The sequence below is a fragment of the Crocuta crocuta genome, unplaced genomic scaffold (assembly GCF_008692635.1).
Source record: "Crocuta crocuta isolate KB4526 unplaced genomic scaffold, BGI_CrCroc_1.0 scaffold228, whole genome shotgun sequence".
Lineage (NCBI taxonomy): Eukaryota > Metazoa > Chordata > Mammalia > Carnivora > Hyaenidae > Crocuta > Crocuta crocuta.
Genome location: NW_027532820.1, coordinates 1,810,449 through 1,838,308, shown reverse-complemented (window position 1 = coordinate 1,838,308; position 27,860 = coordinate 1,810,449). Strand labels below are relative to the sequence as shown.

At 39.8% G+C, this 27,860-nt stretch overlaps 1 protein-coding gene across 1 annotated transcript in view; it reads right to left on the bottom strand.

Annotated features, from left to right (window-relative positions):
• The window catches only part of KDM7A (lysine demethylase 7A), a 53,841-nt gene extending 41,589 nt beyond the window's left edge, over positions 1–12,252 (bottom strand). The window contains exon 1 of the mRNA XM_077781075.1: positions 12,212–12,252. Within this exon, the coding sequence (XP_077637201.1) occupies positions 12,212–12,252 (41 nt within the window). The remainder of the gene's footprint in view (positions 1–12,211) is intronic.
• Between the last annotated feature and the right edge of the window lie 15,608 nt (positions 12,253–27,860).

Below are 27,860 nucleotides of genomic sequence, written 5' to 3'. Positions count from 1 at the left end.
TCATGCTCTTCCCTCCTTCCTACATCCTAGCATTCTAGTAACCTCGCATTTAGTATTCAGTTAAAATATGTTTCAAGAAGGAGGGGGACGAAGGATTTAGAGTGAACCAAAACCTGAGAGTTCACCTCCAGCTAAACCACAACACAGGAAATGCAAAGGACATATTTCTGGTAGATGGGAGATGATCACAGAGAGGTCTGAATGCAAGAAAAAAGTGAAAAGCTAAAAAAAAAAGTAATAAATATATAGGTAAATTTACATGGATACTCACTACAGAAAATAATGTCATGTGAGATTTAAAAATATATAAAGAACTAAACCACATGACAACAACAGCATTTGAGTAAGAAGACCACAAATGGAGGTATAGGGTCTTAAGACACTTATCCTGAAAGGACAGGAAAGGTGATGATTAACATTGGACCTCATTAATAAGTTGAGAATGCCTATTAGAATTTCCTGAGAAATAACGGAAATAGAAAGTGTAACTTTCACACTAGTACTGGGGGCAGAAAGAGAATTTATAAGAACTTATTTTTAGGGGGCGCCTGGGTGGATCAGTCGGTTAAGTGTCCGACTTCAGCTCAGGCCATCATCTCACGGTTTGTGGGTTCAAGCCCTGTGTCGGACTCTGTGCTGAGAGCTAGCTCAGAGCCTGGAGCCAGCTTTAGATCCTGTGTTTCCCTCTCTCTCTGACCCTCCCCTGCTCACAGTCTCTCTCTTTCTCTCTCTCTTTCTCTCTCAGAAATGAAACATTTAAAAAATAAATAAATAAATAATTTTTAAAAAGAATTTATTTTGGGGATGTCTAAGTGGCTCAGTTGGTTAAGCCTCTGACTTCAACTCGAGTCATGATCTCATGGCTGTGAGTTTGAGCCCCATGTTGGGCTCTGTGCTGACAGCTCAGAGCCTGGAGCCTGCTTCAGATTCTGAGTCTCCTCTCTCTGCCTGTCCCCTGCTCACGTTCTGTCTCTCTCTCCTTCAAAAATAAACACTTTTAAAAAATATGTTTTTAAAGAAAAAATAATTTAGTTTTTAAAAATAAATTCAAAAAAAAGGAGGGGAAAAAAGAGGAAAAGAAATAGAGACACCAAAATAAGATGGAGGTATAAATTAAAATATAGGACTTCTGACATTATATTATATGCAAATGGATTAACCTACTGCAGTTAAAAGACACAGATTACCTGGCTGGACTTAAACACTACAATTCCCTAGTTATAAGAGACATACATAAAAGAGGGATGCAGAAAGATTGAAAGTAATAGGATGGGCAAATAAATACCATGAAAATAGTAATCAAAAGGAAGTAGAGCTATATTAAAATGAAGCAAGACAAAATTTAAGTAAAAACTATGAGATAAAGCCTAAAACTTTCAATTCCCCAGGATGACAATAACAGGAACTAACTGTACTGAGAGATTCTGAGACCTCTCTATCTGATAAAATAAGCAGGTAAAACAAAAATCTATGAAGTATACAAGATTCGAACTGTAGGATTAAGAAAAAAAAACAAGAGCTAATAAACATTTATGGAATACTCTACCCAACCTTTACAGAACACACATTCCTTCAAGCATACAGGGACCATTTGCAACAAGCTATACCATACACTGGACCACAGTTAAATTCTGAAGGTCTGAAACTAGGAACTCTCTAGCTACAGTTCAATGAAGCTAGAAATCAATGACAAAAAGCTCAATGGAAAATCGATGTGTGTTTAGAAATAAAGAAATGAACTGCTAACTAACCTATGAGTCAACAGATAAAGATAACTCATATGAAACACTGAAATCATCTTCAAGTGAGCAGTAATGAAAACGCTACAGAACAAAACTTGTGGGATGCAGAACTTATAAACAGAAATATACAGTTTGAAATGCATGCATTAGAAAAGGCTGAAATCAATACACTAGTAAGCATCCACCTGAAGAAGTTACAAAAAGAATAGCAAAATAAGCCTTAAAAACATTAACAGAAGGAACAAAAAAGCAGAATTGATGACACAGAAAACAAACCATGCCAATAGCATCGGAGGCAAAAATTCTTTGAAAAGACAAACTGGGAAAACCTCTAGCAAGTTTAAGAAAAAGAGATGACGTGAATAACCAATACTGGGAATGAAAAGAACTACAGAACTGGATTCTATAGACACTAAAGGTAAGAGAGAGTATTATAAACAACTTTATGCTAAGAAACTATAAAATATAGGTAAGGTAGACAAACCTGAATCACAAGGAAATGGAATATCTGAATAGTCTTGTAACTATTACTTAGTAATTTTATTATTTTTACTAATTTTAAGTAATTAAAATTACTTACTAATTTTTAAAATTGCCCCCCCCCCCCGCACACACACACAAATCCCAGTCCCAGACGGCCTCACCTGCAAGTTCTATCAAATACTCAAGGAGTAAATAACTCCAATACTATTTAAAACTTGCACTAGAGGGGTGCCTGGGTGGCTCAGTCAGTGAAGCATCAGACTCCTGATTTCGGCTCAGGACATGATCTCATGGCTGGGGAGATCAAACCCCGCATAGGACTCTGCACTGACAGTGCGAGTGTGCTTGCGATTCCCTCTTTCCCTCTCTCTCTCTCTGCTCCTACCGCACATGTGCTTGTGCATACTCTCTCAAACTTTTAAAAAAATTTTAATGTTTATTTATTTTTGAGAGAGAGAGAGAGAGAGAAACAGCATGTGAGTGAGTGGGGGAGGTCAGAGAGAGAGGGAGACAAAGAATCCAAAGCAGGCTCCAAGCTCTGAGCTGTCAGCACAGAGCCCAACATGGGGCTAGAACTCACGAACCACAAAATCATGACCTGAGCCAAAGTCGGACGCTTAACCGACTGAGTTACCCAAGCGCCCCAAACTTTTGTTTTTAAGTTTTATTTTATTTATTTTGAAATAAATAAATGAGAGCAGGTGTGTGAGAGCAGGAGAAGGGCAGAGAGAGTGGGAGAAAGAGAGTGACAGACAGAGAGGGAGGGAATCCCAACCAGGCTCCACACTGCCAGTGCAGAGCCCTAACCTCACCAACCATGAGATCATGCCCTGAGCCAAAATCAAGAATCTGATGCTTCACTGATTGAGCCATCAGGCACCTCCCAAAATAAATAAACTTAAAAAAAAAAAATCTTGCACCAGAGAGTAGGACAAAAAGCCTTACTCCCTAACTCATTTTAGGACAGCATAACTTGATACAGAAAGTTAGGACAATATAAGAAAGGAAAATTACAAGCCACTCTCATTTATTTATGAGCAAAGATACAAACAGCAAGTTTGGCCTATCTCAGGAACACAAGGTGGTTTTAACACTAAATATTTTAATCAGTGAAATGTTTCATATTAACAGATTAAAAGAAAAAAATCTTACGACCATTTAAAAAGATGCAGGACAAGTTCTCAACAAAATTCAACATTTACTTATGATTAAAAAGCAAACAAAACCTCTAAGAAAATCAAAACGAGAAGGATACTTCCATAATCTGTTAAAGGATACTTCTAAAAAGTCCTACACAAATAACATGAAATCGGTCTGAGATTAAGAACAAAGAATGTCTCAAGTTACCAGTTCTAGTGAATATTAGCTGGTGTAATAAAATAAAAAGATTAAAAGGTTTAGGAATTCGAAAAGAAAAAACAAAGCTGTTGTTTGCAAATGCTATGGTTATATATGCAGAAAGCTCGAAAGAACTTATACATAAATGATAAGAATCAATAAAAAAAGGTTGCTAGATATAATATCAGCACATAAAAAGTAATCACATTTCCATATACAAACAACATAAGCTAAACATCACATACAACTGAATAAAAATGTCAAGTACGCTGGACCTGAACAAAAACTATGTAAGAACTCTTTAAGGAAAATTATAAAACATTACAAGAAGACTTTAAAGAAGATGTAAATGAGGGGCACCCGGATGGCTCAGTCAATTAAGCATCTGCCATCGGATTTTTGCTCAGGTCATGATATGACAGTTGTAGGATTGTCAGGCTCTGTGCTTGNCTCATGCTCTCTCTAAAAAAAAAAAAAAAGAAAAAAGTTTAATCCTAATCAAAACCTATGGAACCTGAGAAGCTGATTCTAAAATTAATATGGAAATGTAAAGGTCCAAATATGTAAGGCATTCTTACATACACTCTATCAGGTATCAAGATTTATTTCAAAGTTATAGAAATTAAGGCAATATGGAAAAGATGCAAGAGCTCAAAACCAGACTCATGCACCTGTGGACACTTCTGTATAGCACAGGAGGCACTGCAGGGCACGCAGCAACAACAGACTTTTCAATACTAGGGACTGAGACTTTTATATATCTGTATGAAAATGAAATTAGGCACCTAATTCACAACATTAAAATTTATTCCACAGTAGATTAAAAAACTAAACACAACTGAAAGGAAAACTATAAAGGCTGTAATAAGATAATATGAAAATATCTTTGACTTTGTAGTAGGAAGGATTGTCTTAATCAAAACATAAAATGCCCTGTCCTTAAGGGAGTGGGGGGGAGAACTTGTAACTTCAATCATACTAAAATAACTTCTGCTCATTAAACTATAAAGGATGAAGGGATAAGCTAGAATGGAAGAAGACATTACAGTACAGACCAAAGGAATGATATCTAGAATATAATAAATCGCTACAAATTGTAAGAAAAAAATAGAAAAATGGCCACAAGACTTGAAGAGGCACATCATAAAAGGAAATCCAAGTGGCTGATACACACAGTAAGGTAAGATAGGCAATCTCATTAACAACAGTAAAATACCACAATATACCCATTAGATTGGCTAATACTAAAAAAGTCTGATGAGACCCAGTGTTGGTGATGATATGAAGCAGTAGAAACTTTCAAGTACTGCTGGTTGGAGTAAATCTAGTACAGCCTTCTTGGAAAACAATTTTGCAACAAAACTAAAACTGTATTCTCTGACCAAGCAGTTTCTTTAGACAAATATATCTCAGAGAAACCCATGCACTGTGCACCAGGATATCTACCTATACAGGAATGGTTATAGAATCATTATTTGTAATAGTCAACAGTAACAAGAATGAATTACAGCATACACTCAGAGGTACAATATACACAGAAATAAAAATGAAAGAACAACAGCCCCATGCAATCTATGAACGAATTCTATAAATGAGTCATCACTGTGTTAAATAAAAAGAGAGAGAGAAAAAGAGAGAGAAAATATATCCAGGTGTATTCTATTCATAAAGCTCATAATCAGGCAAAGCTGAATGAAATACGATGCTTAGGGATTAAACTATAAAGAAAAGCAGAGAAGAGCTGGCTCATAATAGGACCATGATTTCCTCTAGGGACGTGCAATCTACAGAGGTGTGTCTCAGGGTCCTGGATGGTTATTATGTTTTGTAATTATTCATTAAACTAAAGATTTGTATTTTAGACACTTTTCTGTCCTATTTCATAATTAAAATGTTTTAAGGATAAAATGCTATCTTATTTTTACAACCATGTAAAAAAATAAAGCAAACAAAAACTCTGAAATGTAGTAATCTAATGACCATAGAAAAATATAAAAAAAAAAATCTTAGACATCTCTGAATATTCTCAAACAAGCCTACTTTCATGGGTGACCTCCATCCAGTACATCTCCTACCATAAGGTCTTTGAGACTGAGTAGAGCTCACTGCAATCAAGACAAAAAGTTAAAACCAGTTGTTAAAAATAACATGACATTGCCATTCAAATATTCAATCCATGTAATTTAATTTAATCAAGTAAGTGCAATTTACTTTTGAGTAGAACTGAAACTTGCTTTATTTTTTTTGTCCAATTTAGATTTATTTCATTGATTTCTATAGAAAGCAAAAGGTGAATATGTTAACTGTTTAAAACGCCTTTTTTTTTTTTTGAGAGAGAGAGAGTGAGAGTGTGATTAGGGGAGAGGGAGAGAGGGATGGAGACACAATCTTAAGCAGGCTCCAGGCTTAGCACAGAACCCGGCACAGGGCTCAATTCCACGGCACTGGGATCATGACCCAAGCCAAAATCAAGAGTTGGACCCTCAAGCGACTGAGCTACCCAGGTGCCCCTAAAAAGCTTTTTTTAAAACTAATACACTATAAATTTCCACTTCAATAAAATAAACTCTATGTAAAATTTCTTACACATTTAGGTATCATGTCCTGGGCCTATGGTTTCTTATATCCAAAAATTGGTTTCTAAAACCCAACGAAAAACTTAAAAATCATTGGATAGAGGATCCAAATTTCAAATTTCAAAACTCACATATGAAACTACAGCAATCAAGACTGTGTAGTACTAGCTTAAGGACACACATACAAATCAATGCAATAGACTTGAGAACCCAAAAATAAGCCCTCACTTTTAGGATCACTAATTTTCGATGACAATGACAAAACCATTCAATGGGGAAAGAATAGTCTTTTCAACAAATGCTCCCGAAATGAACAAATATGCAAAAGAATGCACTGAGACCTCACCATATACATATACAAAAATTAACTCCAATGGATCATATACCTAAATGTAAAAATTAAAACTATAACACTCTTCAAATAAAGCAGAGGAGTAAATCTTCATGCCTTGAATCCAACCCCAAATGCACAAGGAACAAAGGAAAAAAATTGATAAATTGAACATCACATTATAGCCTAAAGGTTTCCATTTTCTCAGCTTGGTCTGGTGTAAGATAATCAGCTGAGTGTGGAAACGGTGAGGAAAGAAAGGTGTGAGGCGTGAGCAACTAGGGAAGGAGCGAGGGAAGAAAGTATAAAATCACTGATCTGAAGAACCAAAGACCAGGAAGCACAGTAACACTGCCTGGCAGTGTTGAGAGTCCACCTGAGGTCTGTGATTATCAATCCCAAGTAAAACCATCTCTGCCCCGTTGTGGGATGTTTCTTCAGCAGTTCAACACTGGCCCAAAGGAGGAGAGTGGGTCTGTCCACAGCTGGGGCTTTGTGGACAAAGCCCAGAATGAGAGGTGAGGTTATTTACAAGGAAGTTAATAAAATGGTGGGCGCTGCAGTCTGAGCTGGACAAGAGGGACATGAAGAGGAAGAAGGCTGTGAAAGTGAAAAAACCGTAAGATGGTTTGAGGCATCTCAATGTAGTCCTGTCACTGATTCAGCAGAGGCCTTGGGCAAGCGATGCATGAGGGGCAGAGACTGTGCTCAAGTAGCAGGATGTTTAGAACTTGAAATATCCAAGACAGAAGATTCTCTAACAGCGCTCAGGGCGGTAATGGCACTCTAAGATAGAGCAAAGAAAAGATGGCGAGAAACATCTCTGGATGAGAGCTATCTCTGGATTCAGTCAGAGTTCCAAACCAAACCTCGCCTCGAAAGCGAGGTTCATTAAGTGTCAGTGTAGAGGCTGTACTGTAAGCAGAACAGAAATTCAAACCCACAGAAGCCAACTTGACACTTCCAGAAACTCAGATTTGTCTTGTCATACCTGGACTAGGGCCACATTCCTCACTCTTAAATAGTGATGGTTACACCAAATTAAGTAAGAAAATAATGTCAGATGTGTCCTGGAAAATCTAAACCAACATTATCACACACACACATATACACCATGTGTACATGTCATATATGTATATGTCACATATGAGGTATATGTCATATATGAGTGTCATATATATATATACATATGTAACAACTGTCATATAAGAGTGACTCCCACAAGGCTTAGGGAAGAAGGAGAAAACAGGGACATCTGAATTGAGGACACTTTTGAAAAACTTAGCTAATAATCCTCAAAGATCCCTGGTTCCTCTCTCCAGCTTCTACTCTTCACTCTCCTCCCCAATATAATCTCTTAGACTAAAATGTCAGTGATGTTTTCATGTTTTGACAATTCTCATCAACTAGCAAAACATTTTCACCAACATTCGTTTTAAAATTTCAGAACTTGGGGCACCTGGGTGGCTCAGTCAGTTAAGCATCTGACTTCAGCTCAGGTCATGGTCTTGCAGTTCCTGAGTTTGAGCCCTACATCGGGCTCGGTGCTGACAGCTCAGAGCCTGGAGCCTGCTTCCGATTATACATCTCCCTCTCTCTGTGCCCCTCCCCCATTCACACTCTGTCTCTCTCAAAAATAAACACTTAAAAATTTTTTTACTTTCATAACTTAATAGTAAATTTGGTACATTTACTATTTTTTTGCTAAAACAGTAAATTGATAAATTATTTAAAACTCTTTAATCATACAAAATATTATTTATTTTTAAATGTTTTATTTATTTCTGAGAGAAGAGAGACAGTGTGAACAGGGAAGGGTCAGAGAGAGAGGGAGACAAAGAATCTGAAACAGGCTCCAGTCTCTGAGCTGGCTGTTCGCACAGAGCCCAACGCAGGGCTCAAACCCACGAACCGTGAGATCATGACCTGAGCCAAAGTTGGACGCTTACCCAACTGAGCCACCCAGGCACCCCTATAAAATATTATTTAAAAACATCAAATTAAACACAAAAATTAAATGTTCCTGGGGCATCTGTTTGAAAAAAAACCAAGATTATTTGAGATCTATGAAGGGCAGTAAAAGGAACTACACATACATTTCAGTCTCTTTCCCAGAGGAGAGGTAACTTTTCCCACTCCTTATCTTACCTTAAAAGAATTCTAGAATCACTATAGCTTTACCAGGTGGGTTAAAAGCAAACACATTAGGACACACAAAATGCAGAATTCTGAAAGCAAATTTTCTAAGAATCACTGTCAACCCTTTAGTCTCTCTCCATTCATTTCTCTTATAAAACTTTCCTTCATATACAAATCACCCTTTTTCCTAACAGCAAAATGTTCAATGTTTATTAGACTAGTGTGTGTACGTGTGTGTGTGTGTGTGTGTGTGTGTGTGTGTGTGTTGGGGGTGGTTTTCCATAGGGGTGACAATCTGACCTTTGTTGAATAGCTTCCATCTATAGAAGAACAGCACTATTGCCATCTGGTGAGTGGGACAGTGACAACTTTAGCACTTTCTATTGTCTTAATCTTCTGAAATTGTTGCTTAGCTGGCAGTTTTTTTTTTTTTTTTGGACCCTTGACAAGAACAGAATTGAATTAATGACTAACCAGAATTCCGTAGGATCTGCCAAGCATTCTCTTTTTTCCTCCTGGATAAGGCTCCCATTTATATTCTCTACTCTTGTGGTTGGAAGGGTGGGTGGCCAAATTTTTTAAGATCTTACTGTCCCATGGACTTCATTAGATATTCCTCTTGCTTCAAATTCTCTCTCCGGGAGATTCTTCACCAAGCAAGCCACACTACCTAGTCTTCAAAGCCCAACTCAAATTCCAACTCCTTGGTGAAACTTCACTGGATCACCCCACAGAAAGTCCTTCAACATTTTATTGCTACACATTTTCACACATTGATATTGAGCTATTTTATATACTCTATTTCCTGAATTGACTCAGAACTTCTCCTGGTACCAAGTACAGTGTCCCAGCACCACCATGATCCCAGCAAATTTCTATTGATTATTAACTATGCAGAATACCTTTTTGAAAACTAATACACTGGGGCACCTGAGTGGTTCAGTCAGGTAAGCATCTGACTTCGGCTCAGGTCATGATCTTGCGGTTCGTGAGTTGGAGCCTCGGGTCGGGCTCTGTGCTGACAGTTAACTCAGAGCCTGGAGCCTGTTTCGGATTCTCTCTCTCTGACCCTCCCCTGCTCATGCTGTCTCTCTCTCTCAAAAATAAACAAAACACTAAAATTTTTTTTTAAAAGAAAACTAATGCATTATATTAAAGTCATTAGCAACTTTTAAAAAAAAAAAGTTTATTCAGCTTGGGGTGCCTGCCTGGGTGGCTTGGTCGGTTAAGTGCCCGATTCTTAATCTCAGCTTCAGGTCTTGATCTCAGGGTCCTGAGTTCAAGCATCGCATTGGGCCCCATGCTGGGCACGGAAGCTACTTAAGAAAAAAAAAAGGTCCATCCACCTTAAATTTTTTTAAGAATTTAGTACAAGAACTAAAGGTATCAAACAGTTGGTAAAAATGGAAAGATCTTTCAACATAGGAATTAGTAGATTTTTCAGCCTTCCTTGGATGATAGAAGGCTAGTCATGGAATTCATTCATTTCAAATTTTCCTTCCTTACAAAAGTTTTTACCTGTGTCTCAAAACTCCACCTTCTTACCCAAAGCACCATACTCCTCAACTGCAACCTCCAAAGCACCACATTATCATCAAAGAGGCTGGGAAGTAGCCTTTGAAGTGAATGACCTCCAGGAACATAGAAGATAGTTTATAACCTGCTCTTCATATTTCCTTTTAGGTCCTAACTCTGAGGTCAGTTGGGCTCATGGGACAGCGATAAGCCAGGCAAGACCTACCCAGCCTCAGTCCTTGCCACAGATAAACAAGCACGGGCTAGCTTCAGTGAGATGCACGGATTCTGGAATTAGAAAGGCTCGGTTTCATTTTAGCTCCAGGAGTTTTGACTCTGAGCAAGTTTCATCTCTCTGAGCAAGAGTTCCCCTAGGATCAAATAGAACAATGTGTGTAAATACGTAAGGCATGGGGCTTGGCAAATAGTAAGCAATGGCACTGTAAATATTACAAGTATTAAATGGTAGCCATTAATATTATTACATTTCTATCAGAGACCAGTCATAGTTAGTATAGCTCTGGGTTTATTTATGAGGTTTGAGCCTAAGCAGGAAACTTGTCTTAATATTTTTTCTTCATGATATCTCTTCAGAGCACTTAGATACTCAAATGGCCATTCTTTAAAGGGTGGAGGGAGATAATTTGTTTTCAATTTTTGATTAACTTTGATGGTTGCATTGTCTGGAGTCGGTCTGTCTGCCTATGTTGGAATCCCCACAACTCCACTTAGTTGTGCGACTTTCAGCAATCGGCTCTGCCTGTTTTTGTTTTATTTGTAAAGATGGAGATAATGAAATTTGTCTTCCTCAAAGAGTTCATAATAAAATTAATACACATAAAATGCTTAGAATGAAACCATAGAACAATAGTTTATTGTTCCAAAACTTTATTTTGCTAACTAATATTGGCTTAATAGGCTGACATTCTTACTAAAAGTATAAGGATGCCAATAGGCTTTTTTTTTTTTTTTTTTTGAGAGAAAGAAAGAGAGCGAGTGAGCAGGGGAGGTACAGAGGGAGCAGAGAGAATCTTACACAGACTCCATACTCAGCATGGAGCCCAACCGGGGACTCAGTCCCACAACTCTAGGATCATGACCTGAGCTGAAATCGAGTCTAATGCTCAACCGACTGAGCCACCCAGGTGCCCCAGGCATTTTCATTTTTAAATTACGTTTTGTGCAGTGTGATAACCCTGAGATACTTTATTACCAGACATCCGCTAAAGTAAAAATTTATAATCTCCACATATGAAAATCAAAATGATAAGTTATGATTAAATCTGCAATTCAGAAAAAAGCCCAACTTCTATTATTTTCTTGCTGACATGTAAAACTATTTTCATAAAATTAAGTGCTTTTCTTTATAAGTCAAGTACGGCATATTTCAACTTCTGGGAAGATTTTATTTTTGACATATTAAAGCTATTTATTGGCATATTATGTGCTTAACTATATTTAACGAGGGTTTTGAATGAAGTGCATACTCTGAACAAAATTCCTTCAGTTCATAATAGTCTCAGAAAATTAGACACTTTTTCTACCTCAAACAGCTGGCTTATGCTTCCAACTCTCCCAGGGCTTCCCGACTTATTTCCAACCAGCTGATTCGGAACATCTATGTTACTAAAGGACTGAACAAAGAACATGAGAGAAAAATAAGGGGAGGTTGAAGAACCAACAGGTGTGCTCACTGGCACAAAATGCATCCCTTACAATCTGAACATTCTCTTAACAAGCTTCTAAGAAAATTTGTTTCAAGGTAAATTTGTAAAATGTATACATCAAACACATTTTAAATGCTGACACACTGTACTGTTTGCTTCTTGAGTGCCAAAAACATGTTCCTTCTGCCTGTCACTGCCTGACATCTAAGTCCCGAGTAGGCAATGTAAATGGTAAATGGATCTTTACAAATAAGCACAAATACACTGTTCTCTCACGAAGGTAATAATTTCTATTAAAATGATCTAAAGAAAGAAAAGGTGTTTAAATTTTTGAAATACCCAATGAGCTAAACATATTTGCCTTTCACCATCCTGTCATAATTCCACTAGCCATTCAACCTCTTAGGCTAATAGTCTTACTTCTCTTCGGCGATCTGCTTTCCGCCTGCCTGGCTCTGCATGGGGTATGTCTGCAGAGACTAAGGGAAGCTGTAATGCAAACAATGCCCAGTGGATCCGCTATTTCATGGAGCTACATACACTATTCGGTACTTCTATTTGTAACCAGTAAAACAGTAAATAAATGCCATCCCAAAGTGAATATGATGTGAACATTTAAGAACTCTGTAAATTATTTTGGGGGAGAAAAAACCCTGCTGTGTCCGTAAAGGACAAGCATTAGTAATTTCATAAGGTTTGCTTGGCAATTTTCTAAAGTTAACAGCGGAAGGAATTTAGAAGTAGGTTATCAGTATACATATCAGTATGTACACTACTGCCTTAATGTAATTTTGACTGACAAATTTTACCTAGTAACTATAACAAGTAAACGTAATGTAAAAATCTGTTCTAAAGCAACCTAAATCTAGTAGTGCACAAAATGTTTGCTGAGTCTCTGGTTCCTTGCTGTGGAATGCAAGACTTAAAAGTATTAGCATTTCAAGAAAACTTTTCCTAACCTCCTTTAACATTCAGACTATTTGTGGCTCCCAAACCTGGTACAATAGAATCCCCTGTAGAGCTTTTATGAGCTGCTAGGAGGTAGCCTTTCAAAAGAATGAGGCAGCTCTGTAGAAGAAACAGAGGAAGATCTTTAAGATATGCTGGAAAGCAACAAAAGCCAGGTGCAGAACGGTTTGTATAACATGCCCCAACCCTGCCAACCACCCCCACATGCATGTTTGCAAATGCATGCAGAGTATAAGTTTGTAACAATATGCAAAAAGTTGGTGCAAGTGACTGCCTCTGGGAAAGAAACCAGAATGGATGCAGAATGGAAAGGGAGAATTGCTTTTTACCATACCACTTTCTTTATCTTTTGTGTTGTGCATTGTTTTTAAATTTTTTTAACGTTTTTATTCATTTTTGAGAGACAGAGAGAGATAGAGAGGGAGACACAGAATCTGAAGCCTAACCCTAACTCTAAGCTGTCGGCACATTGTCCGACGCGGGGCTGGAACTGTGAGATCATGACCTGAGTCGGTGTTTCCCCCACTGAGCGATCCAGGACCCAGGCGCCTGGTGCATTGCTTCTTTCTAAAGAGAAAAACATATTCTTGAGCCCCACCCTAGGTCTACAGGGAGAAGTGATTGGGTGGGGCCCAATAACACGTTCCCCAGGCGGTTCGCAGCCAGCTCTGAGCCATCCTCAGCAATGGTTTTTGATGAGTTGCGGATGTGAAGTCCTGGCAGGGAGGCTAGCACAATACCTTATTCACAGTTGCTTGTCAATGCGACAGAAAGATGGAGAGGTAGGTATGGTAGAGCACATTAAGGACAGGATTTACTCCCTTATTTATAAAAGAGAAGGCCACATGACAGAAAGATTGCTTTTGACCCCTTCCTTCCCTCCTGCTTTGCATGTTCTTAAGAAGTCTAAAGCTTCCCCAGCTATCTTGCAACCATGTGGTGACAAGCCTGAAGACATATGTCAACATACTGAGAAGGTGAAATAACAGTTTTCCTTTACATGGTAACTGAAATCTGTGCGTTATCAGCACCTTGCTAAGTGAGGACTGCATATATAACATTCTCCAAAAGAGCATCTCTTAACTGTCCCACAGGAGTTAAGGTTACTCACAGAACAATTCCATAGTCAAGTAAGACTGCACAAGGGGCAAGATACATCATATCACCACCCAGACACCTGCGTGTCCTCTGGGCAAAACTACCTGCGGGCCTCACTCACTACCTTCACTCACCAGGCAGGGATTCTGAATTCAAAGCTACTACCCAGCGTCACAAGCACTCGGACTTTAAAAACTCTAACCTTTCCTGCCAGACCTATTGAAAATGGTAACTGCCAAATCCCATCTGCGTGGCTTGACTCCATGCCTGGACAGGCTCGCCCTGTCGCCAATGTGTCACAACGACAGAGTAGGCAGTTTAGGAAGACCTGTTGTCTATTCCCGCTTGAAATCTTATGTTTCTCTCCCGTTAAGAAAACACAGAAAAAGAGAAGCAGGAAAATATACCAAGGAAGGAGATGAAACACTACCAAAAAGCACCACTTGTCTGAGGCGATTCAGTGCGCGAGCGGTCCAACACAGGCCAGCAGCCCACACAGCACAGCAAACCAAGGTCCATGATGCTCAGTCATCAAAATAAAAGAGTACAGTGTTCTCTAGGAGAGCATAACATATCTACCAAATCCTTCTAAAAATAACTGACATATGAGGAATTTTCTCTCCAGAGCAACTTTTCTAAGGACACTCAACTACATCTCACAAGAAGAATCTTCAGTTCGTTATAAGAAAGTTTTATCCCAGTAGACCATATCAATTCCTCAAAGATAGCAAAATGGTTGCTAGTTTTATATGGTAATTAATTTGTGAAATGTTAACACTGCAATTGTACCCATGCTAAAGGTTATTTACCACTACAGAATATTTCTAGCATTTTGAAAAAGAAAGGATTCGAAAAGGATAAAGAAAGGGAGAAATAAATTAAACAGCAGCAACCAGCTTCTAAGTAAAATCTTATCACACAAGACATCTTTTCAAAGTAGCAGGACGAGAAAACTATTCAGTGAGGTAAGTGGCTTTCGTGTTCTACTTTGCAGGTAACACTCCCAGTGCATCTGCACATAGATAGAAGTAAATAAAGAACACTTCTCATACAGGCATTAATACACAAATATGACCATCATGTAAAAAATCTGTTATTTACTATTAGTTTTTTTATAAATTCCTTTCAATGTTTATTTATTTTTGAGACAGAGAGACACAGAGTATGAGCAGGGGAGGGGCAGAAAGAGAGGGAGACACAGAATCCGAAGCAAGCTCCAGGCTCTGAGCTGTCAGCACAGAGCCTGATGCGGGGCACCAACTCACAAATTGTGAGATCATGACTTGAGCCGAGGTCGGATGCTTACGCGACTGAGCCACCCAGGTGCCCCTGTTATTCACTACTTAATAAAGGGAATCCAAACTTTTTTTTTTTAATTTTTTAATGTTTATTTATCCTTGAGAGAGTGAGAGAGACAGAGAATGAGCAGGGAAGGAGCAGAGCGAGAGAGGGACACAGAATCTGAGACAGGCTCCAGGCTGTCAGCACAGAGCCCGACACGGGGCTCGAACCCAGGAACCGTGAGATCATGACCTGAGCCGAAGTCGGACGCTCAACCGACTGAGCCACCTAGGTGCCCCAAGGGAATCCAAATTCTACTTTCAAACTCAGTATCTGTCATTTATGACCTTTCTTCCCATCAATAATTTTCTACAGCTTTGGGTGGGAGTCTCCCTGATACACAAACCTGAGTACAGATGTTCACATGGCACGTGATCCCTGGAGGCACTAGCAGAGGAGTGTAAAAGTGAGCCGGGAAGAAGCCGCAGTGCAAACCCTAATGAGCATTTACCCCTTTCAGGACATCTGGAAGACTGGGTAGTAGGGGCGGGGTCAAGAGAAAGCAAAGTTATTTATCCATTCTCCCAACAGACAATGGTTGATGGCTATCCTCAGGGCATTAACTTCCCAGCATTTCCAGCCTGCTTCAAATGCAAGGTGCTGAGTTCCTACAGCTGGAGAAAGTCCTCAGGCCAAGTCTCAAGTGTCTGGGCAAGAAGTCTTCAAGAGATAAAGACAGAGGCACCTGGGTAGCTCAGTCAGGTAAGCATCTGACTCTTGATTTCAGCCAGGTCATGACCCCTCACAGTTAGGGACTTTGAATCCTGTGTTGGGCTCCGCCAGTGTGGAGCCTGCTTGGGATTCGCTCTCTCTGCCCCTCCCCAGCGCTGGCGCTCTCTCGCTCGCTCTCTCTGTGTCTCAAAATAAACTTAAAAAAGAGAGATAAAGACAGAGGTAGAAATAGACTGAAACACAGAGAGCCAGGCGAAACTAGGGTAGTGCTCCTACAGAGCCCACTACGTATGCAAATTTCCAGTCTAGCCAAACTCGTATGTGCACCCACTTGTTTGTTCTTGGTACACGTATGCTCATCTCAATACTCATTGTGTTCTTCACCCTTCTCCATACTACCCCTCCATTGTCTGGGGGACAAACACTTAACAAGTATATACATAAAATACATATGATAAAGTTATCATAGGTAAATAAGGTATAAATTAAAATACTAATGTGTAATATTAATAAGTAATATTAATTATGTAAGAAATAATATGCAATTTACTAATATGTGATATTAATTAATATAAATAAGTAATATTTCTGAACAAAAATTAAAGAAAACTTGTCCAACTTGATGAAGAAATCCACAGTTGATTTGTGTAGGAACCATCACTGGACCACGGCAGTTCTCAGAGGAGAAAATAATCATTCCTGGCCGCATATTATATATCAGTTCCAGAGACATACATAAAATTGATGAATTTTCAAAACAAATTTTGTTTCCCCACTCAGAACAGTCTCCGCTCTGGGCTCAGCTACCAGGCCTCTCTTATGAGACTGGACCATTGTGTAGAAGAACGAAACATGGAGCAGATGGAAAGAGGGGAGTCTTTTGGACAAAAGGGATTGAAATATCTTAGGTATCCTAAGAGAAGTTCCACAGAAAAAGGTACCACTTCAGGAACTATTTTTATTTTTTTCAATGTTTATTTATTTTTGAGAGAGAGAGAGAGAGAGAACGTAGCAGGGGAGGGGCAGAGAGAGAGGGAGACACAGACTCTAAAGCAGGGTCCAGGCTCAGAGCTGTCAGCACAGAGCCTGACGCGGGGCTCGAAACCACAAACCATGAGATCACGACCTGAGCCACAAGTTGGATGTTTAACTGACTGAGCCACCCAGGCGCCCCACCCCAGGAACTATTTTTAAATAAAGACGAGATCATGGTGATGACTAGGGAATTTCCAGACTTCTGTTGAAGAGGAAAGTGCTACACTAAAGTACATTTATGTATGGGTGGGGGTGAGTGGGGGTGTGGGTGTGACGGGGATGAAAAGGGACCATACAGAAGGGTTTATTGGGGAGGAGGTCTGAGAGTGAAAAAAGAAAACAGGAAGTTGGGATTAGGTAGCCGAGATTAGGCCACAAAGAGACCCCTAGAGGTCAATGTACCCCATGGGAGGTGAGAGCAGGAAAAAGAAATCGGAGCAGCTGGAGGTGCAGGCCCTTAACTGGGTTATTAGTTTAGCAACCATAACACTGTACGTGGGGAAAAGACACACATGACACCATCTTCTTTCCTTCATCAAGGGATAAAGGTCATACTGTAAAAGGAACCCAAAATGCCTTCTATGACTCAGCCATTCACTCATTCAAAGCACTATCAGGATAGCACCTGAAAAGCTACCTTGAAAAAGATATCTTGAAAAGCACCTGAAATATAACAATGATAAAATTTTTTAAAATCAGATGTCTACACTCTTGAAGCTTACATTTTATGTGGGGGAGACAGAAAAACAAGCAGCCATACAGTCTGTGTCTGATGGCAACAAGTGCGGGTGGAGGAAAAAGTGTGCCAGAGGGTAAGGGATTTCCTATTTTATACTACAGCAGTTAGGGAAGGCCTCGCTGAAAAGACGACAAGGAGAAAACACCTAGAGGAAGCGTGGAACAGGCCGTGGGGTTTGTGAGGAAAGAATGCTCTGAGCTGAAGTAACAGCAAATGCAAGGGCCCTGAGGCAAGTCTGGCCTGTAAGAAAGAGGGAGCAGGCTGGTGCAGCGGAAGCACAGTGGGCCCGGAGCTGCTGCGGAGGAGACGCTGGTCTTAGCAGCCACAGACAGCTTTTACTCTGGCGGAGATGGGACTCTCTGGAGGCTTTCAAGCGGCAGAGTCACAAGACCTGACTTAAAAGTGTCACTCTGGTTCTGCGCTAGAAGGAAGGGGACCAGTTAGAAAGCTACTGCAATAACCTGAGTTTATGGAAGGGGAGTGATGTGAAGGGATGAGGTCATGAAGGTAAGGCCACCAGCATTCTGCTGAAGAATTTAATGCAGATTCGAAGAGACGAAATAAGGATGACTCCAAAGATTCTGGCCTGACCCCCCAGGAGCTGCCACTGACAGAAAGGGGAGACTGCAGGAAGGGGAGAGGGCTGACGGGGAAGGGAGCTCCGGGTTCGACTGTGGACACACTAGAGGGTGGGATGGCTACGACTCAGACTCAGTCGAGTAGAGACATAAAGTTGGCAATTACATACTCAAGACTAGAGCTCAGGGGAGAGGTCTCTGAAGGAGAGAAAAACTTAGGAATCATCCACATATAGATGAAAGCTGAAGTCATAGGATGAGACACATGCTAGAAAAAGAGAGCTACTGAGGACTAAGCCCTGGGGTCCTCCAGTGTTAAAAGACGAGGGAGATAAGGGACTGCAATGAGGGCGCAGGAGGAGGAGAAGCGGCGCTGGAGAAAACCCAGCACAGGGCCTCCCCGGAAGCCGAGTAAGGGGAAGCTCACCAGGAACTGAGGAGACCCGCTGGCACAGGGTAGTAAAGACGGAAGTCCAACTGGATTCAGAGAGAGTGGGACCTTAATTAGCAAAGAAGAGATAGAAAAAAAAAAAAAAGAACAAAACTGGAAATCGTAAACATGGACACTTCTTTCGATGAGTTTGCTATAAACAGAGTTAAGAAATGGGGGCTGCAGATGAAGGGGGAGGGTCAGGTTAAGGATGTTTTCTTCTTTTTTTTTTTAAATGAAAGTTATATACTACTTGCTAATGAGAAAAAATGATATGGGGGAAGGGGTGCAATTATTGAAGTCATGTCCTTGAACAGACGACAAGGGATGGGATCTAATATACCTAAAGATAATTCCCAATAACTTGGCAGTTTCCTTTTCTTTCTGGAAAGTTACATTTCCAGAAATTTCCTAAATCTGAAAGTAGATCTCTCCATGCTACAGCAAACTTTGGCAACTGTGGCTCACATACAAATGGCTGGATACAAGATGTGCAGCAATGACACTTCAAAAACAATGACTAGAATAAAAAGCACTAAAGAGGAAAAAATGTCATTTATTTCAAGAATACACATTATTCTGGCAAAACAGATACGCTACGTGTCCTCATTTAAGGGTCCCTTCTTTCCAGTGGGTATGTAGACACTTTCGAGTGACTTTTTACTGACCCAGCTCAAGGTCTACTAAAGTGTACAGTTATGCATACCTGCGTCAAGCAGGCTTACGGCCTCCTAGGAAGACAGGACATCTGAGAAGCTGATCCTCAAGTCACTCCATCTTGCTCTCAATACTAAGGAATATGCTGCGGTTCAGAACACTTACTCTTATTTGCTGCGCAGGCAAGGCCACCACTAAAACAGGAAGGAATCCAGGGAACCCCAGCACCGTCACCGCCGTAAGAAAAGCTGGAGGACCTGATGGGGCCCAGTTCCCAGATGGCATTATCCTGGCAACAGGACACATTCACGGGAACTGAGGGCCAGGACGGCTTGTCCTGCCCCTGGGCCTCCTGTTGTAGGAAGCCATTCTCATTTGGTTAAGTTCTTCTATCCTTTACTGTCTCTTAAAGAAATGTGTATTCTTGGAGCACCTGGGTGGCTTGTCAGTTAAATGTCCGACTTCGGCTCAGGCCACAATCTCCGAGTCCATGGATGTGAGCCCCGTGTCAGGCTCTGTGCTGACAGCTTGGAGCCCGGAGCCGCTTTGGATTCTGTGTCTCCCTCTCTCTCTGCCCCTGTCCCACTCGTGCTCTATCTCTCACACAAATAAACATTTTTTTTTAAATTAGGAAATGTGTATTCTTTCCCTGTGTCTGTAATTATCCTTTCCTCAATCAGCACCGCCCTTCTGCCAATCTTACACATACACATTTTCTGTGATAAAGACTCTTTATCTCAATACATATACCTTTTCTCACAAATATTCAAATATGTAGTGAGTACTGCAAACATGTGATTTAACAGATACCTTTGCTCAGGACGAAATTAAATTTAAAAACCCAAAATCCATTTACAGCTGTTCTAAAGAAAACTGTTAAATGAATACTGTGTTACACAGATACAGGAGAAACCGTGACAGTGACCAAGGAAAACTCACGGAGGAGGTGGCGAGGAAGACACAGAAAGGGAAGAAAAGTCACCCGTATCCTAACATCACTCGATCTTAAAGTCCTAAGAAGCTCGAGCCACCTTCTTCCTCTGTTCTATCCAGAGAAACAAAAGAACTTCTCAGAGCCTGGAGCTGGTGAAAGGACCATGAGGCAGGCCTGGGGCCAGGGCTGAGGCTGAAAACAAGCCCTCCGCAACTGGGCAACTGGCAGGAAGGAAGAGGAGAAGCTGCTCGGGTCGGTAACACCCCTGAAGAGTAGAGCAGCCCCAACAAGGTGATCCTGAGAGAAAGATGTGTGTGAGAGACTGGACGAACAATTCAAACAAGGGGTTCAAGGAATGAGGATACCAAAAAGAATGTCCTATCAGGGGATCCCACCTCGCCCACCACAGGCTGGATGCCCACAAAGGGAAAGCAAGAACAAGAAAATTCAGGAGCGGACGCCAACACTGGCTACTCGGCATTTGGATGGTTGGAAAAGCAGGTTTGGGGGAAGAATTCCCTGAATCAAACAGAAGGGACTCTGCTTCCCTGGTAACCATGCGATCTGATCCTTTGATATACAGAAAATAAGGACAGGCTAGCAAAAAAAGAAAGTGACTCAAAGAACCAGGCACACAAAAAATTAGCCTTAAAAAAGTACTGAAATAGGGAAGACTCTAAGAGAGAAATATGACTCAGATCTGTGACAAGTTAAATTAAGTAAAAAGACTCAAATCCTCTAATCTGCAGATAAAACTATTTATGCCCCACGACTGCTTCAGAAAGCAATGAAGTGAAAAGGACTGACCACATGTCTACAGTACAGCGTGTGTGATGTGACAGGTGAGGCACTGTGGGAGCTCACAAAGAAGAGGAAACCATGGACCCACAACGCAGTCTCTGGGGGAGAAGGCTCCAATGTAGCCTCCCCAGAAGGCCACAGAAAGTTTCTGACGTCACTGATGGGAACTGGCCAGAAAGCTTCTGCCTCCAGGGTGCTTTGCATCCAATACTCTGCTACTTACTAAATTAGGATGCTATCCAAACTCACTCGTTCTGATTTTTGTTCATGTGGAGGTGTTTGTTTGTTTGTTTGTTTTTAAACGATCTATGGAGTTTCTGAGCACTGAGTATATCTCCAGGACCTCCAAGCAGATCCCGGGACCATTTAATTTTCTTGTTTATATTTATTAATACTAAAGTATTCATAAAATACTATATAAATCAAATGGACCACAGTGGACATTATCCAAATTTCTTTGTCAAAGAGTGACTGCTAATCTGACAACAGCTTTTGCACATAAAAGAACACCAAATGAGGGCACCTGGGTGGCTCAGCTGGTTAAGTCTTTGACTCTTGATTTCATCTCAGGTCACAGTGTCACAGTTCATGGGATGAAGCCCCGTGATGGGTTAAGCACTGACAGCGTGGAGACCACTTAGGATCCTCTCTGTCTCCCCCATCCCTGCTTGTGCTCTGTTTCTTTCTCTTTCTCAAACATGAAAAAAATTTTTTTAAAAAACAACACACCAAATTATCTATAATGGTATAGGTTCTCCCAGCTTGAACAAGGTCATAATTTCCCACACATGATGTCAGGCTGTTATGATTGCTAACTGATAAATGGAGTCAATATTAGATGTTTGAAATACCTGTGTTCTGAGCTCAGGGAAAACTATACTTCTAAATTACAAACAAAGAGAAGTTCTGCACTTCTTCACAATATATTTTGAAAATGTTTTTTTATTCCCCCTCCCCATAATATAATACAAATTGGATATGTCGTATATTCTCTAATATTGATCTTGATGTATTAGAATTAGCTGATGAATGCAACTTACTGCCTTGGTAAATTAGTATCTTAAATTTGCATAGTTAGTAGGGTTTTAAGCTCACCAAACTTATATTTCAGTATCAATGTTCCTTCTGCTTCCTGGTTCTGCTCAACATTCCCCTAAGAACATAATTTTAAAACATGACTAACAGGGACGCCTGGCTGGCTCAGGTAGTTAAGTATCTGACTTCAGCTCAGGTCATGGTGCCGGCATATTGTGGGTTCAAGCCCCACATCAGGCTCTCTGCTGCCAGTGCAGAGTCTGCTTTGAATCCTCTGTGCCCCTCTTTCTCTGCCCTTCCCCAGTTCATTCTCTCTCTCTCAAAATAAATAAATAAACTTTAAGTTTTTTTAAATAAATAAAATATGACTACAGATTTTAAAAATTTCAAAATGCGTAACACTAGGAACATACCTTAAGGATACCCAAATGCTTTTCAAGAATAAAGATAAACAGGGGCGCCTGGGTAGCTCAGTCGGTTAAGTGTCCGACTTCAGCTCAGGTCATGATCTCACGGTTCGTGGGTTTGAGCCCCGCGTCGGGCTCTGATCTGACAGCTAGCTCAGAGACTGGAGCCTGCTTCGGATTCTGTATCTCCCCCTCTCTCTGACCCTCCCCTGCTCATGCTGCCTCTCTCTCAGAAATAAATAAAAAACATTTTTAAAAAATTTTTAATAAAAAAGAATAAAGATAAACATACAAAAGTAACATACACTACAACACTGTTAAGTACTAAGAAAAAAGAAAGAAGAGAAAGGGAGAAACAGATGAAGAATCCATCATTAGAGAACCAGGTTAATCATGGTAAATCCAAAGAATGGAATTCTATGCAGTCATTTCAAAAGAATGAGGTATCTGTTATGCTGCTACAAAAAGCTCTCCTCAACATCCAGCGTATTTTAATAAATGAAAAAGAGCACCACCTGGGTGGCTCAGTAGATTAACCATCTGAATTTGGCTCAGGTCATGATCTTACAGTTCGGGAGTTCAAGCCCCACGTCAGGCTCTGTACTGACAGCTCTGAGCCTGGAGCCTGCTTCCGATTCTGTGTCTCCCTCTTCCTCTGCCCCTCCCCCCTCCCCCCCGCATGCGTGTCTGTGCTCTCTCTCTCTCAAAAAATGTAAAAAAACAATTTTTAAAGGAAAAAAAGAAAATGAGCACCGTAGAGAATCATCTACACTGTATATGACATCTGCCTTCTGGGATGCAAACTCAAAACTGTTAATGTTGTTTACTGCTGGAGAAGAGGACTGTAGGAAGGAGACAAGAGATTTTTTTCACCTTTCTCTATTTCTTGAATTTCTCACTAGACTTTTCTGGTTTTGTTTTTTTTTTTTAACTACAGGGTGTGTGGTCAAAGGAGGTATGAACCCTTTCTTGTATTCATCTTTTTACTTCCCTATATTGCTTAAAGCTAATGTTATACATTAAGATAATTCTTTAACGAATAATCAACAGATAATGCTAATGAGCCAATTAATTCCAAAATTTGTGATAAAGGGAAAGAAACATTTAATTCTACCTCTCCTATACAATCTGTACCACTAGGTAACCAAAGGAGTAAAGAAAAATCTTCCCTTTAGAGAAGTATTCTAAATGGTAAAAAAGAATTACATAAGTAAATTATCATTTTGGAACCACTCATAAATAAAATGGATATTGGCATTGGTCAATGGCAGTAAACATGACAAAAAGGGAAAACAGCCAAACATTTTATGCTTCCTGATGGAAGACTATACCTGCCACTTATAAAGTCTTTTAAGTTTATTTACTTATTTTGAGGAGGGGGGCAGGGGGAGAGACAGAGAGAGAATCCCAAGCAGGCTCCACATTGTCAGATCAGAGCCCAAAACAGGGCTTGAACTCTTGAACCACGAAATCATGACCTGAGCTGAACCCAAGAGTTGGACAATTAAGGGACTGAGCCAACCAGGAGCCCCTATAAAACATTCTTGGAAGGAAAAAAACCTGAATCTGATGAAGTTTCCCTAGATCCAACTACCAATTTACAAGAAAGAGAAGAATGTGTTAAAAGATGCAGCAGGGATGTAATAAGCAAAATCCAGAAAGTAGAAAACTTTGCAGGAAAAATGAGCACTGTCTACCAAAAATAAATTGCCAGAGGAAAACAAGAGACATGAGGAAAACCTACAGATCAGGGTTTTCCAAAAGCAGCACTAGGGACTCTGAGGGATGGATAATTCTTTCTTGTGGGGGCTGTGCTGTGCACAGATGCTTAATAGCATCCCTGCCCTCTACCTACTAGATTCCAGTAGCAATTCCCCCCGCCTCCACCCCCTCCCCACCCCAGTGCCACCAAAAAGTGTTTCTAGACATTGCCAAGTATCTTCTGGTGGGGGACAAAGCACATACAGCTGAGAACTACTGCTACAGATTAAAAGACTTGTGGACTGTATTTGGATCCTGATTCCAAGAAACAGTAAAAAAAAAAAAAAAAAAAAGGCTAATGACATTTTTGAGACAAGTGGAAGTTTGAATAATGACTATTCCGTGAAATTAAGGAATTGTCAATTATTTTTAGTTGTGATAATGGTATTTTTCTCTAAGAGGCCTTATCTTATAGATACACTTGCTGAAATATTCACAAATGATCTGTCATAAATTTGCTTCAGAACAACTAAATGCAGAGCGCCTAGCTGGTTAAGTGGAGCATGCAACTCTTGATCTCAGGATTGTTAAGTTTGAGCCCCATGTTTTAGGTGTAGAGATTACTTAAAATTTTTTTTAAATCTTTATTTTTTTTTTTTTTACATTTATTTATTTTTGAGAGACAGAGACAGAGCACAAGTTGGGGAGGGGCAGAGAGAGAAGGAGACAGAATCCAAAGCAGGCTCCAGGCTCTGAGCTGTCTGTATAGAGCCCAACACGGGGCTCAAACTCACAAACTGTGAGATCATGACCTGAACCAAAGTCGGACACTTAACCGACTGAGTCACCCAGGCATACCAAAAATTTAAAAATCTTAAAAAAAAATTTTTTTAATGCAAGGGAAGAGAGAGAGTTAAATGAAACAAGACTAGTCATGAACTGATAATCACTGAACTGGACAGATGGTTACCTGGGAGTACATTATATTATTCTGTCTACTTTTGCATATGTTTGAAATTTTCTCTAAAAAATAAAACCACACAAACCCAAAAATTAAAGTCAAGACCATCATGGTAGCTAGCAGCACTCAGCTGAATGACAAACCAACCCAGTAACTCAATCGTGATGACATTCAACTGATTTCCACTAACCATCCCATGAATGCCACTCAGAGGCACTCAAACTAATGCATTTAAAAAAGCAACAACAACAATGTTCATCTTTTTCCAAGACAAATTAAAAGAAATGAACTCCCAGGATACCTTAAACCCCTGGAGTTCACAAAACACAGATTAGAAAATGCTGCTTTAGAGAAATTCCTGAATCATTAATAATGCTTTAGAGATGCCTATTATATTCATTTACTTGCTCAGTGTATATCTGTTCCTCTATGACACTTCGATTCATCAATTTTGTTTTATACTAAAAACAACCAAAAGCAGTCGTATTTTACAATATAGATAAGAATAATATTTTTATCTTTATTTTTTAATATAATTTATCAAATGGGCTTACATACAACACCCAGTGCTCATCCCAACAAGTGCCCTCCTCAATGCCCATCCCCCATCCCCCATCCCCCCAGTTTGTTCTCTGCATTTAAGAGTCTCCTGTGGTTTGCCTCCCTCCCTCTCTGTAACTTTTTCCCCCTTCCATTCCCCCATGGTCTTCAGTCAAATTTCTCAAGATCCACAAATGAATAATCTGTTTAAAGTTAGGGACACAACTTAAATATCCACTAGAGAACACTGTAGTGAAGAATATTTTCCCGCAAGGTTATTTTTCCCAGCCAGCAAATGATAAGGTACTTAAAAATATATTATGGGGCACCTAGGTGGCTCAGTTGATTAAGTTTCTGACTTCAACTCAGGTCATGATCTCGCAGTCTCTGAGTTTGAGCCCTGGGTCGGGCTCTGTGCTGACAGCTCGGAGCATGGAGCCTGCTTTGGATTCTATGCCTCCTTCTCTTTCTGCCCCCCTCCCCTGCTTGTTCATTCTCTCTCTCTCTCTCTCAAAAACAAAAAAACATTAAATATATATATATTATATGTATATTAGCAGATATAAGGGGGAAAGCATACGGTTCTCTTCATAGATACTGAAGAAGCCTTTTAACAAATTCAACATTCATTCATGATAAAAACACTAAAAAAACTTTCTTAATATGATAAATTATGCCTAAAGCTACTATCTAATTTAATGAGGAAACAGAAGCATTTCCACTAAAATCCAGAACAAAGAAAGGATATCCACTGTCTCCACTACTATTTAATATCTTAAGTGGGATAAGCCTGTACAATTAGATAAGAGAGTTCATTTAGAGGCAGAATAGGACTGCTAGGAACCTCTAGTGAACTGATGATCCACAAACTCAATTCTTTCAGTAAAACAGCAGGAAATAAAAGTAGCTTCAAAAGTCAAATCTTTATTTATACAACCAATAACCAAATAGCAGGCAAATGGTAGAGAAAAGCCCATTTAGAACAGTAACAAAGAAAACAATATATAAGAATAAACTTATTAACACATTTGCAAAATCTTCAGAAAAAAACATGTAAAAAAATTTTTTAATGTTTTTATTTATTTCTGAGAGAAAGAGAGAGACAGCATGAACAGGGGACGGTCAGAGAGAAGGGGAGACAGAATCTGAATCAGGCTCCAGGCCCTGAGCTAGGTGTCAGCACAGAGCCCGACGCGGGGCTCGAACCCACGAACCCTGAGATCATGACCTGAGCCAAAGTGGGACGCTTAACTGACTGAGCCACCCAGGCACCCCTATCAGATACATTTAAAATGTTTGTTTTTCCCCTGGGGCACCGAGGCACCCCTATCAGATANCTCTGTGCTGACACCTAGCTCAGGGCCTGGAGCCTGATTCAGATTCTGTATCTCCCTCTCTCTCTGACAGTCCCCTGTTCATGCTGTCTCTCTCTTTCTCTCAGAAATAAATAAAAACATTTAAAAAAAATTAAACGTACCTGACAGTCACAATAAGTAGACCTAAATAGACATCACTGTTCTTGGTATTACATGTCCATTCTCCCTAAGTTAATTTGGGAATTCAATGTAATGCCAGTAAAATATTAACAAGTTTTATTTTTTAAGTTTTAATTTTAATTCCAATTAGTTAACATACAATGTTACAGTAGTTTTGGGTGTACAATGCAGTGATCAACAATTCCATACATCACCAAGTGCTTATCACAAGTGCCCTCCTTAATCCCCAGCACCTATTTAACCTACCCTCCACCATCCTCCAGTAACCATCAGTTTGTTCTCTATAATTAAGAGTCCATTTCTTGTTTTCAAATAATCAACAAGCTTTTAATGAAATTAGGCAAGTTGCTACTAAAGTTCATATGGAAAAATAAACCTGTAAGAATAGCCAGAAAAACACTGAAAACAACTAACTACAAGGATGGGACTGGTCTTACCAGTCTTAAAACCACACACTAAAAGCAATACTTAAAAGTTAATGTAGTGGTACAAGAGTAGATAAACAGGTCAGTGGAAAAGAAGAGAAAGAGTAGAAACTGATCCAAGTATATAGCATATTTCAATATATGACAATGGTGGCATGTCAAATTACTGGAGCAAATAAGAACTTTTCAATAAACAGTGCTGCGACAGTTACGAAAATTTATTTAGAAAAAATAAAATTATATCCCTATT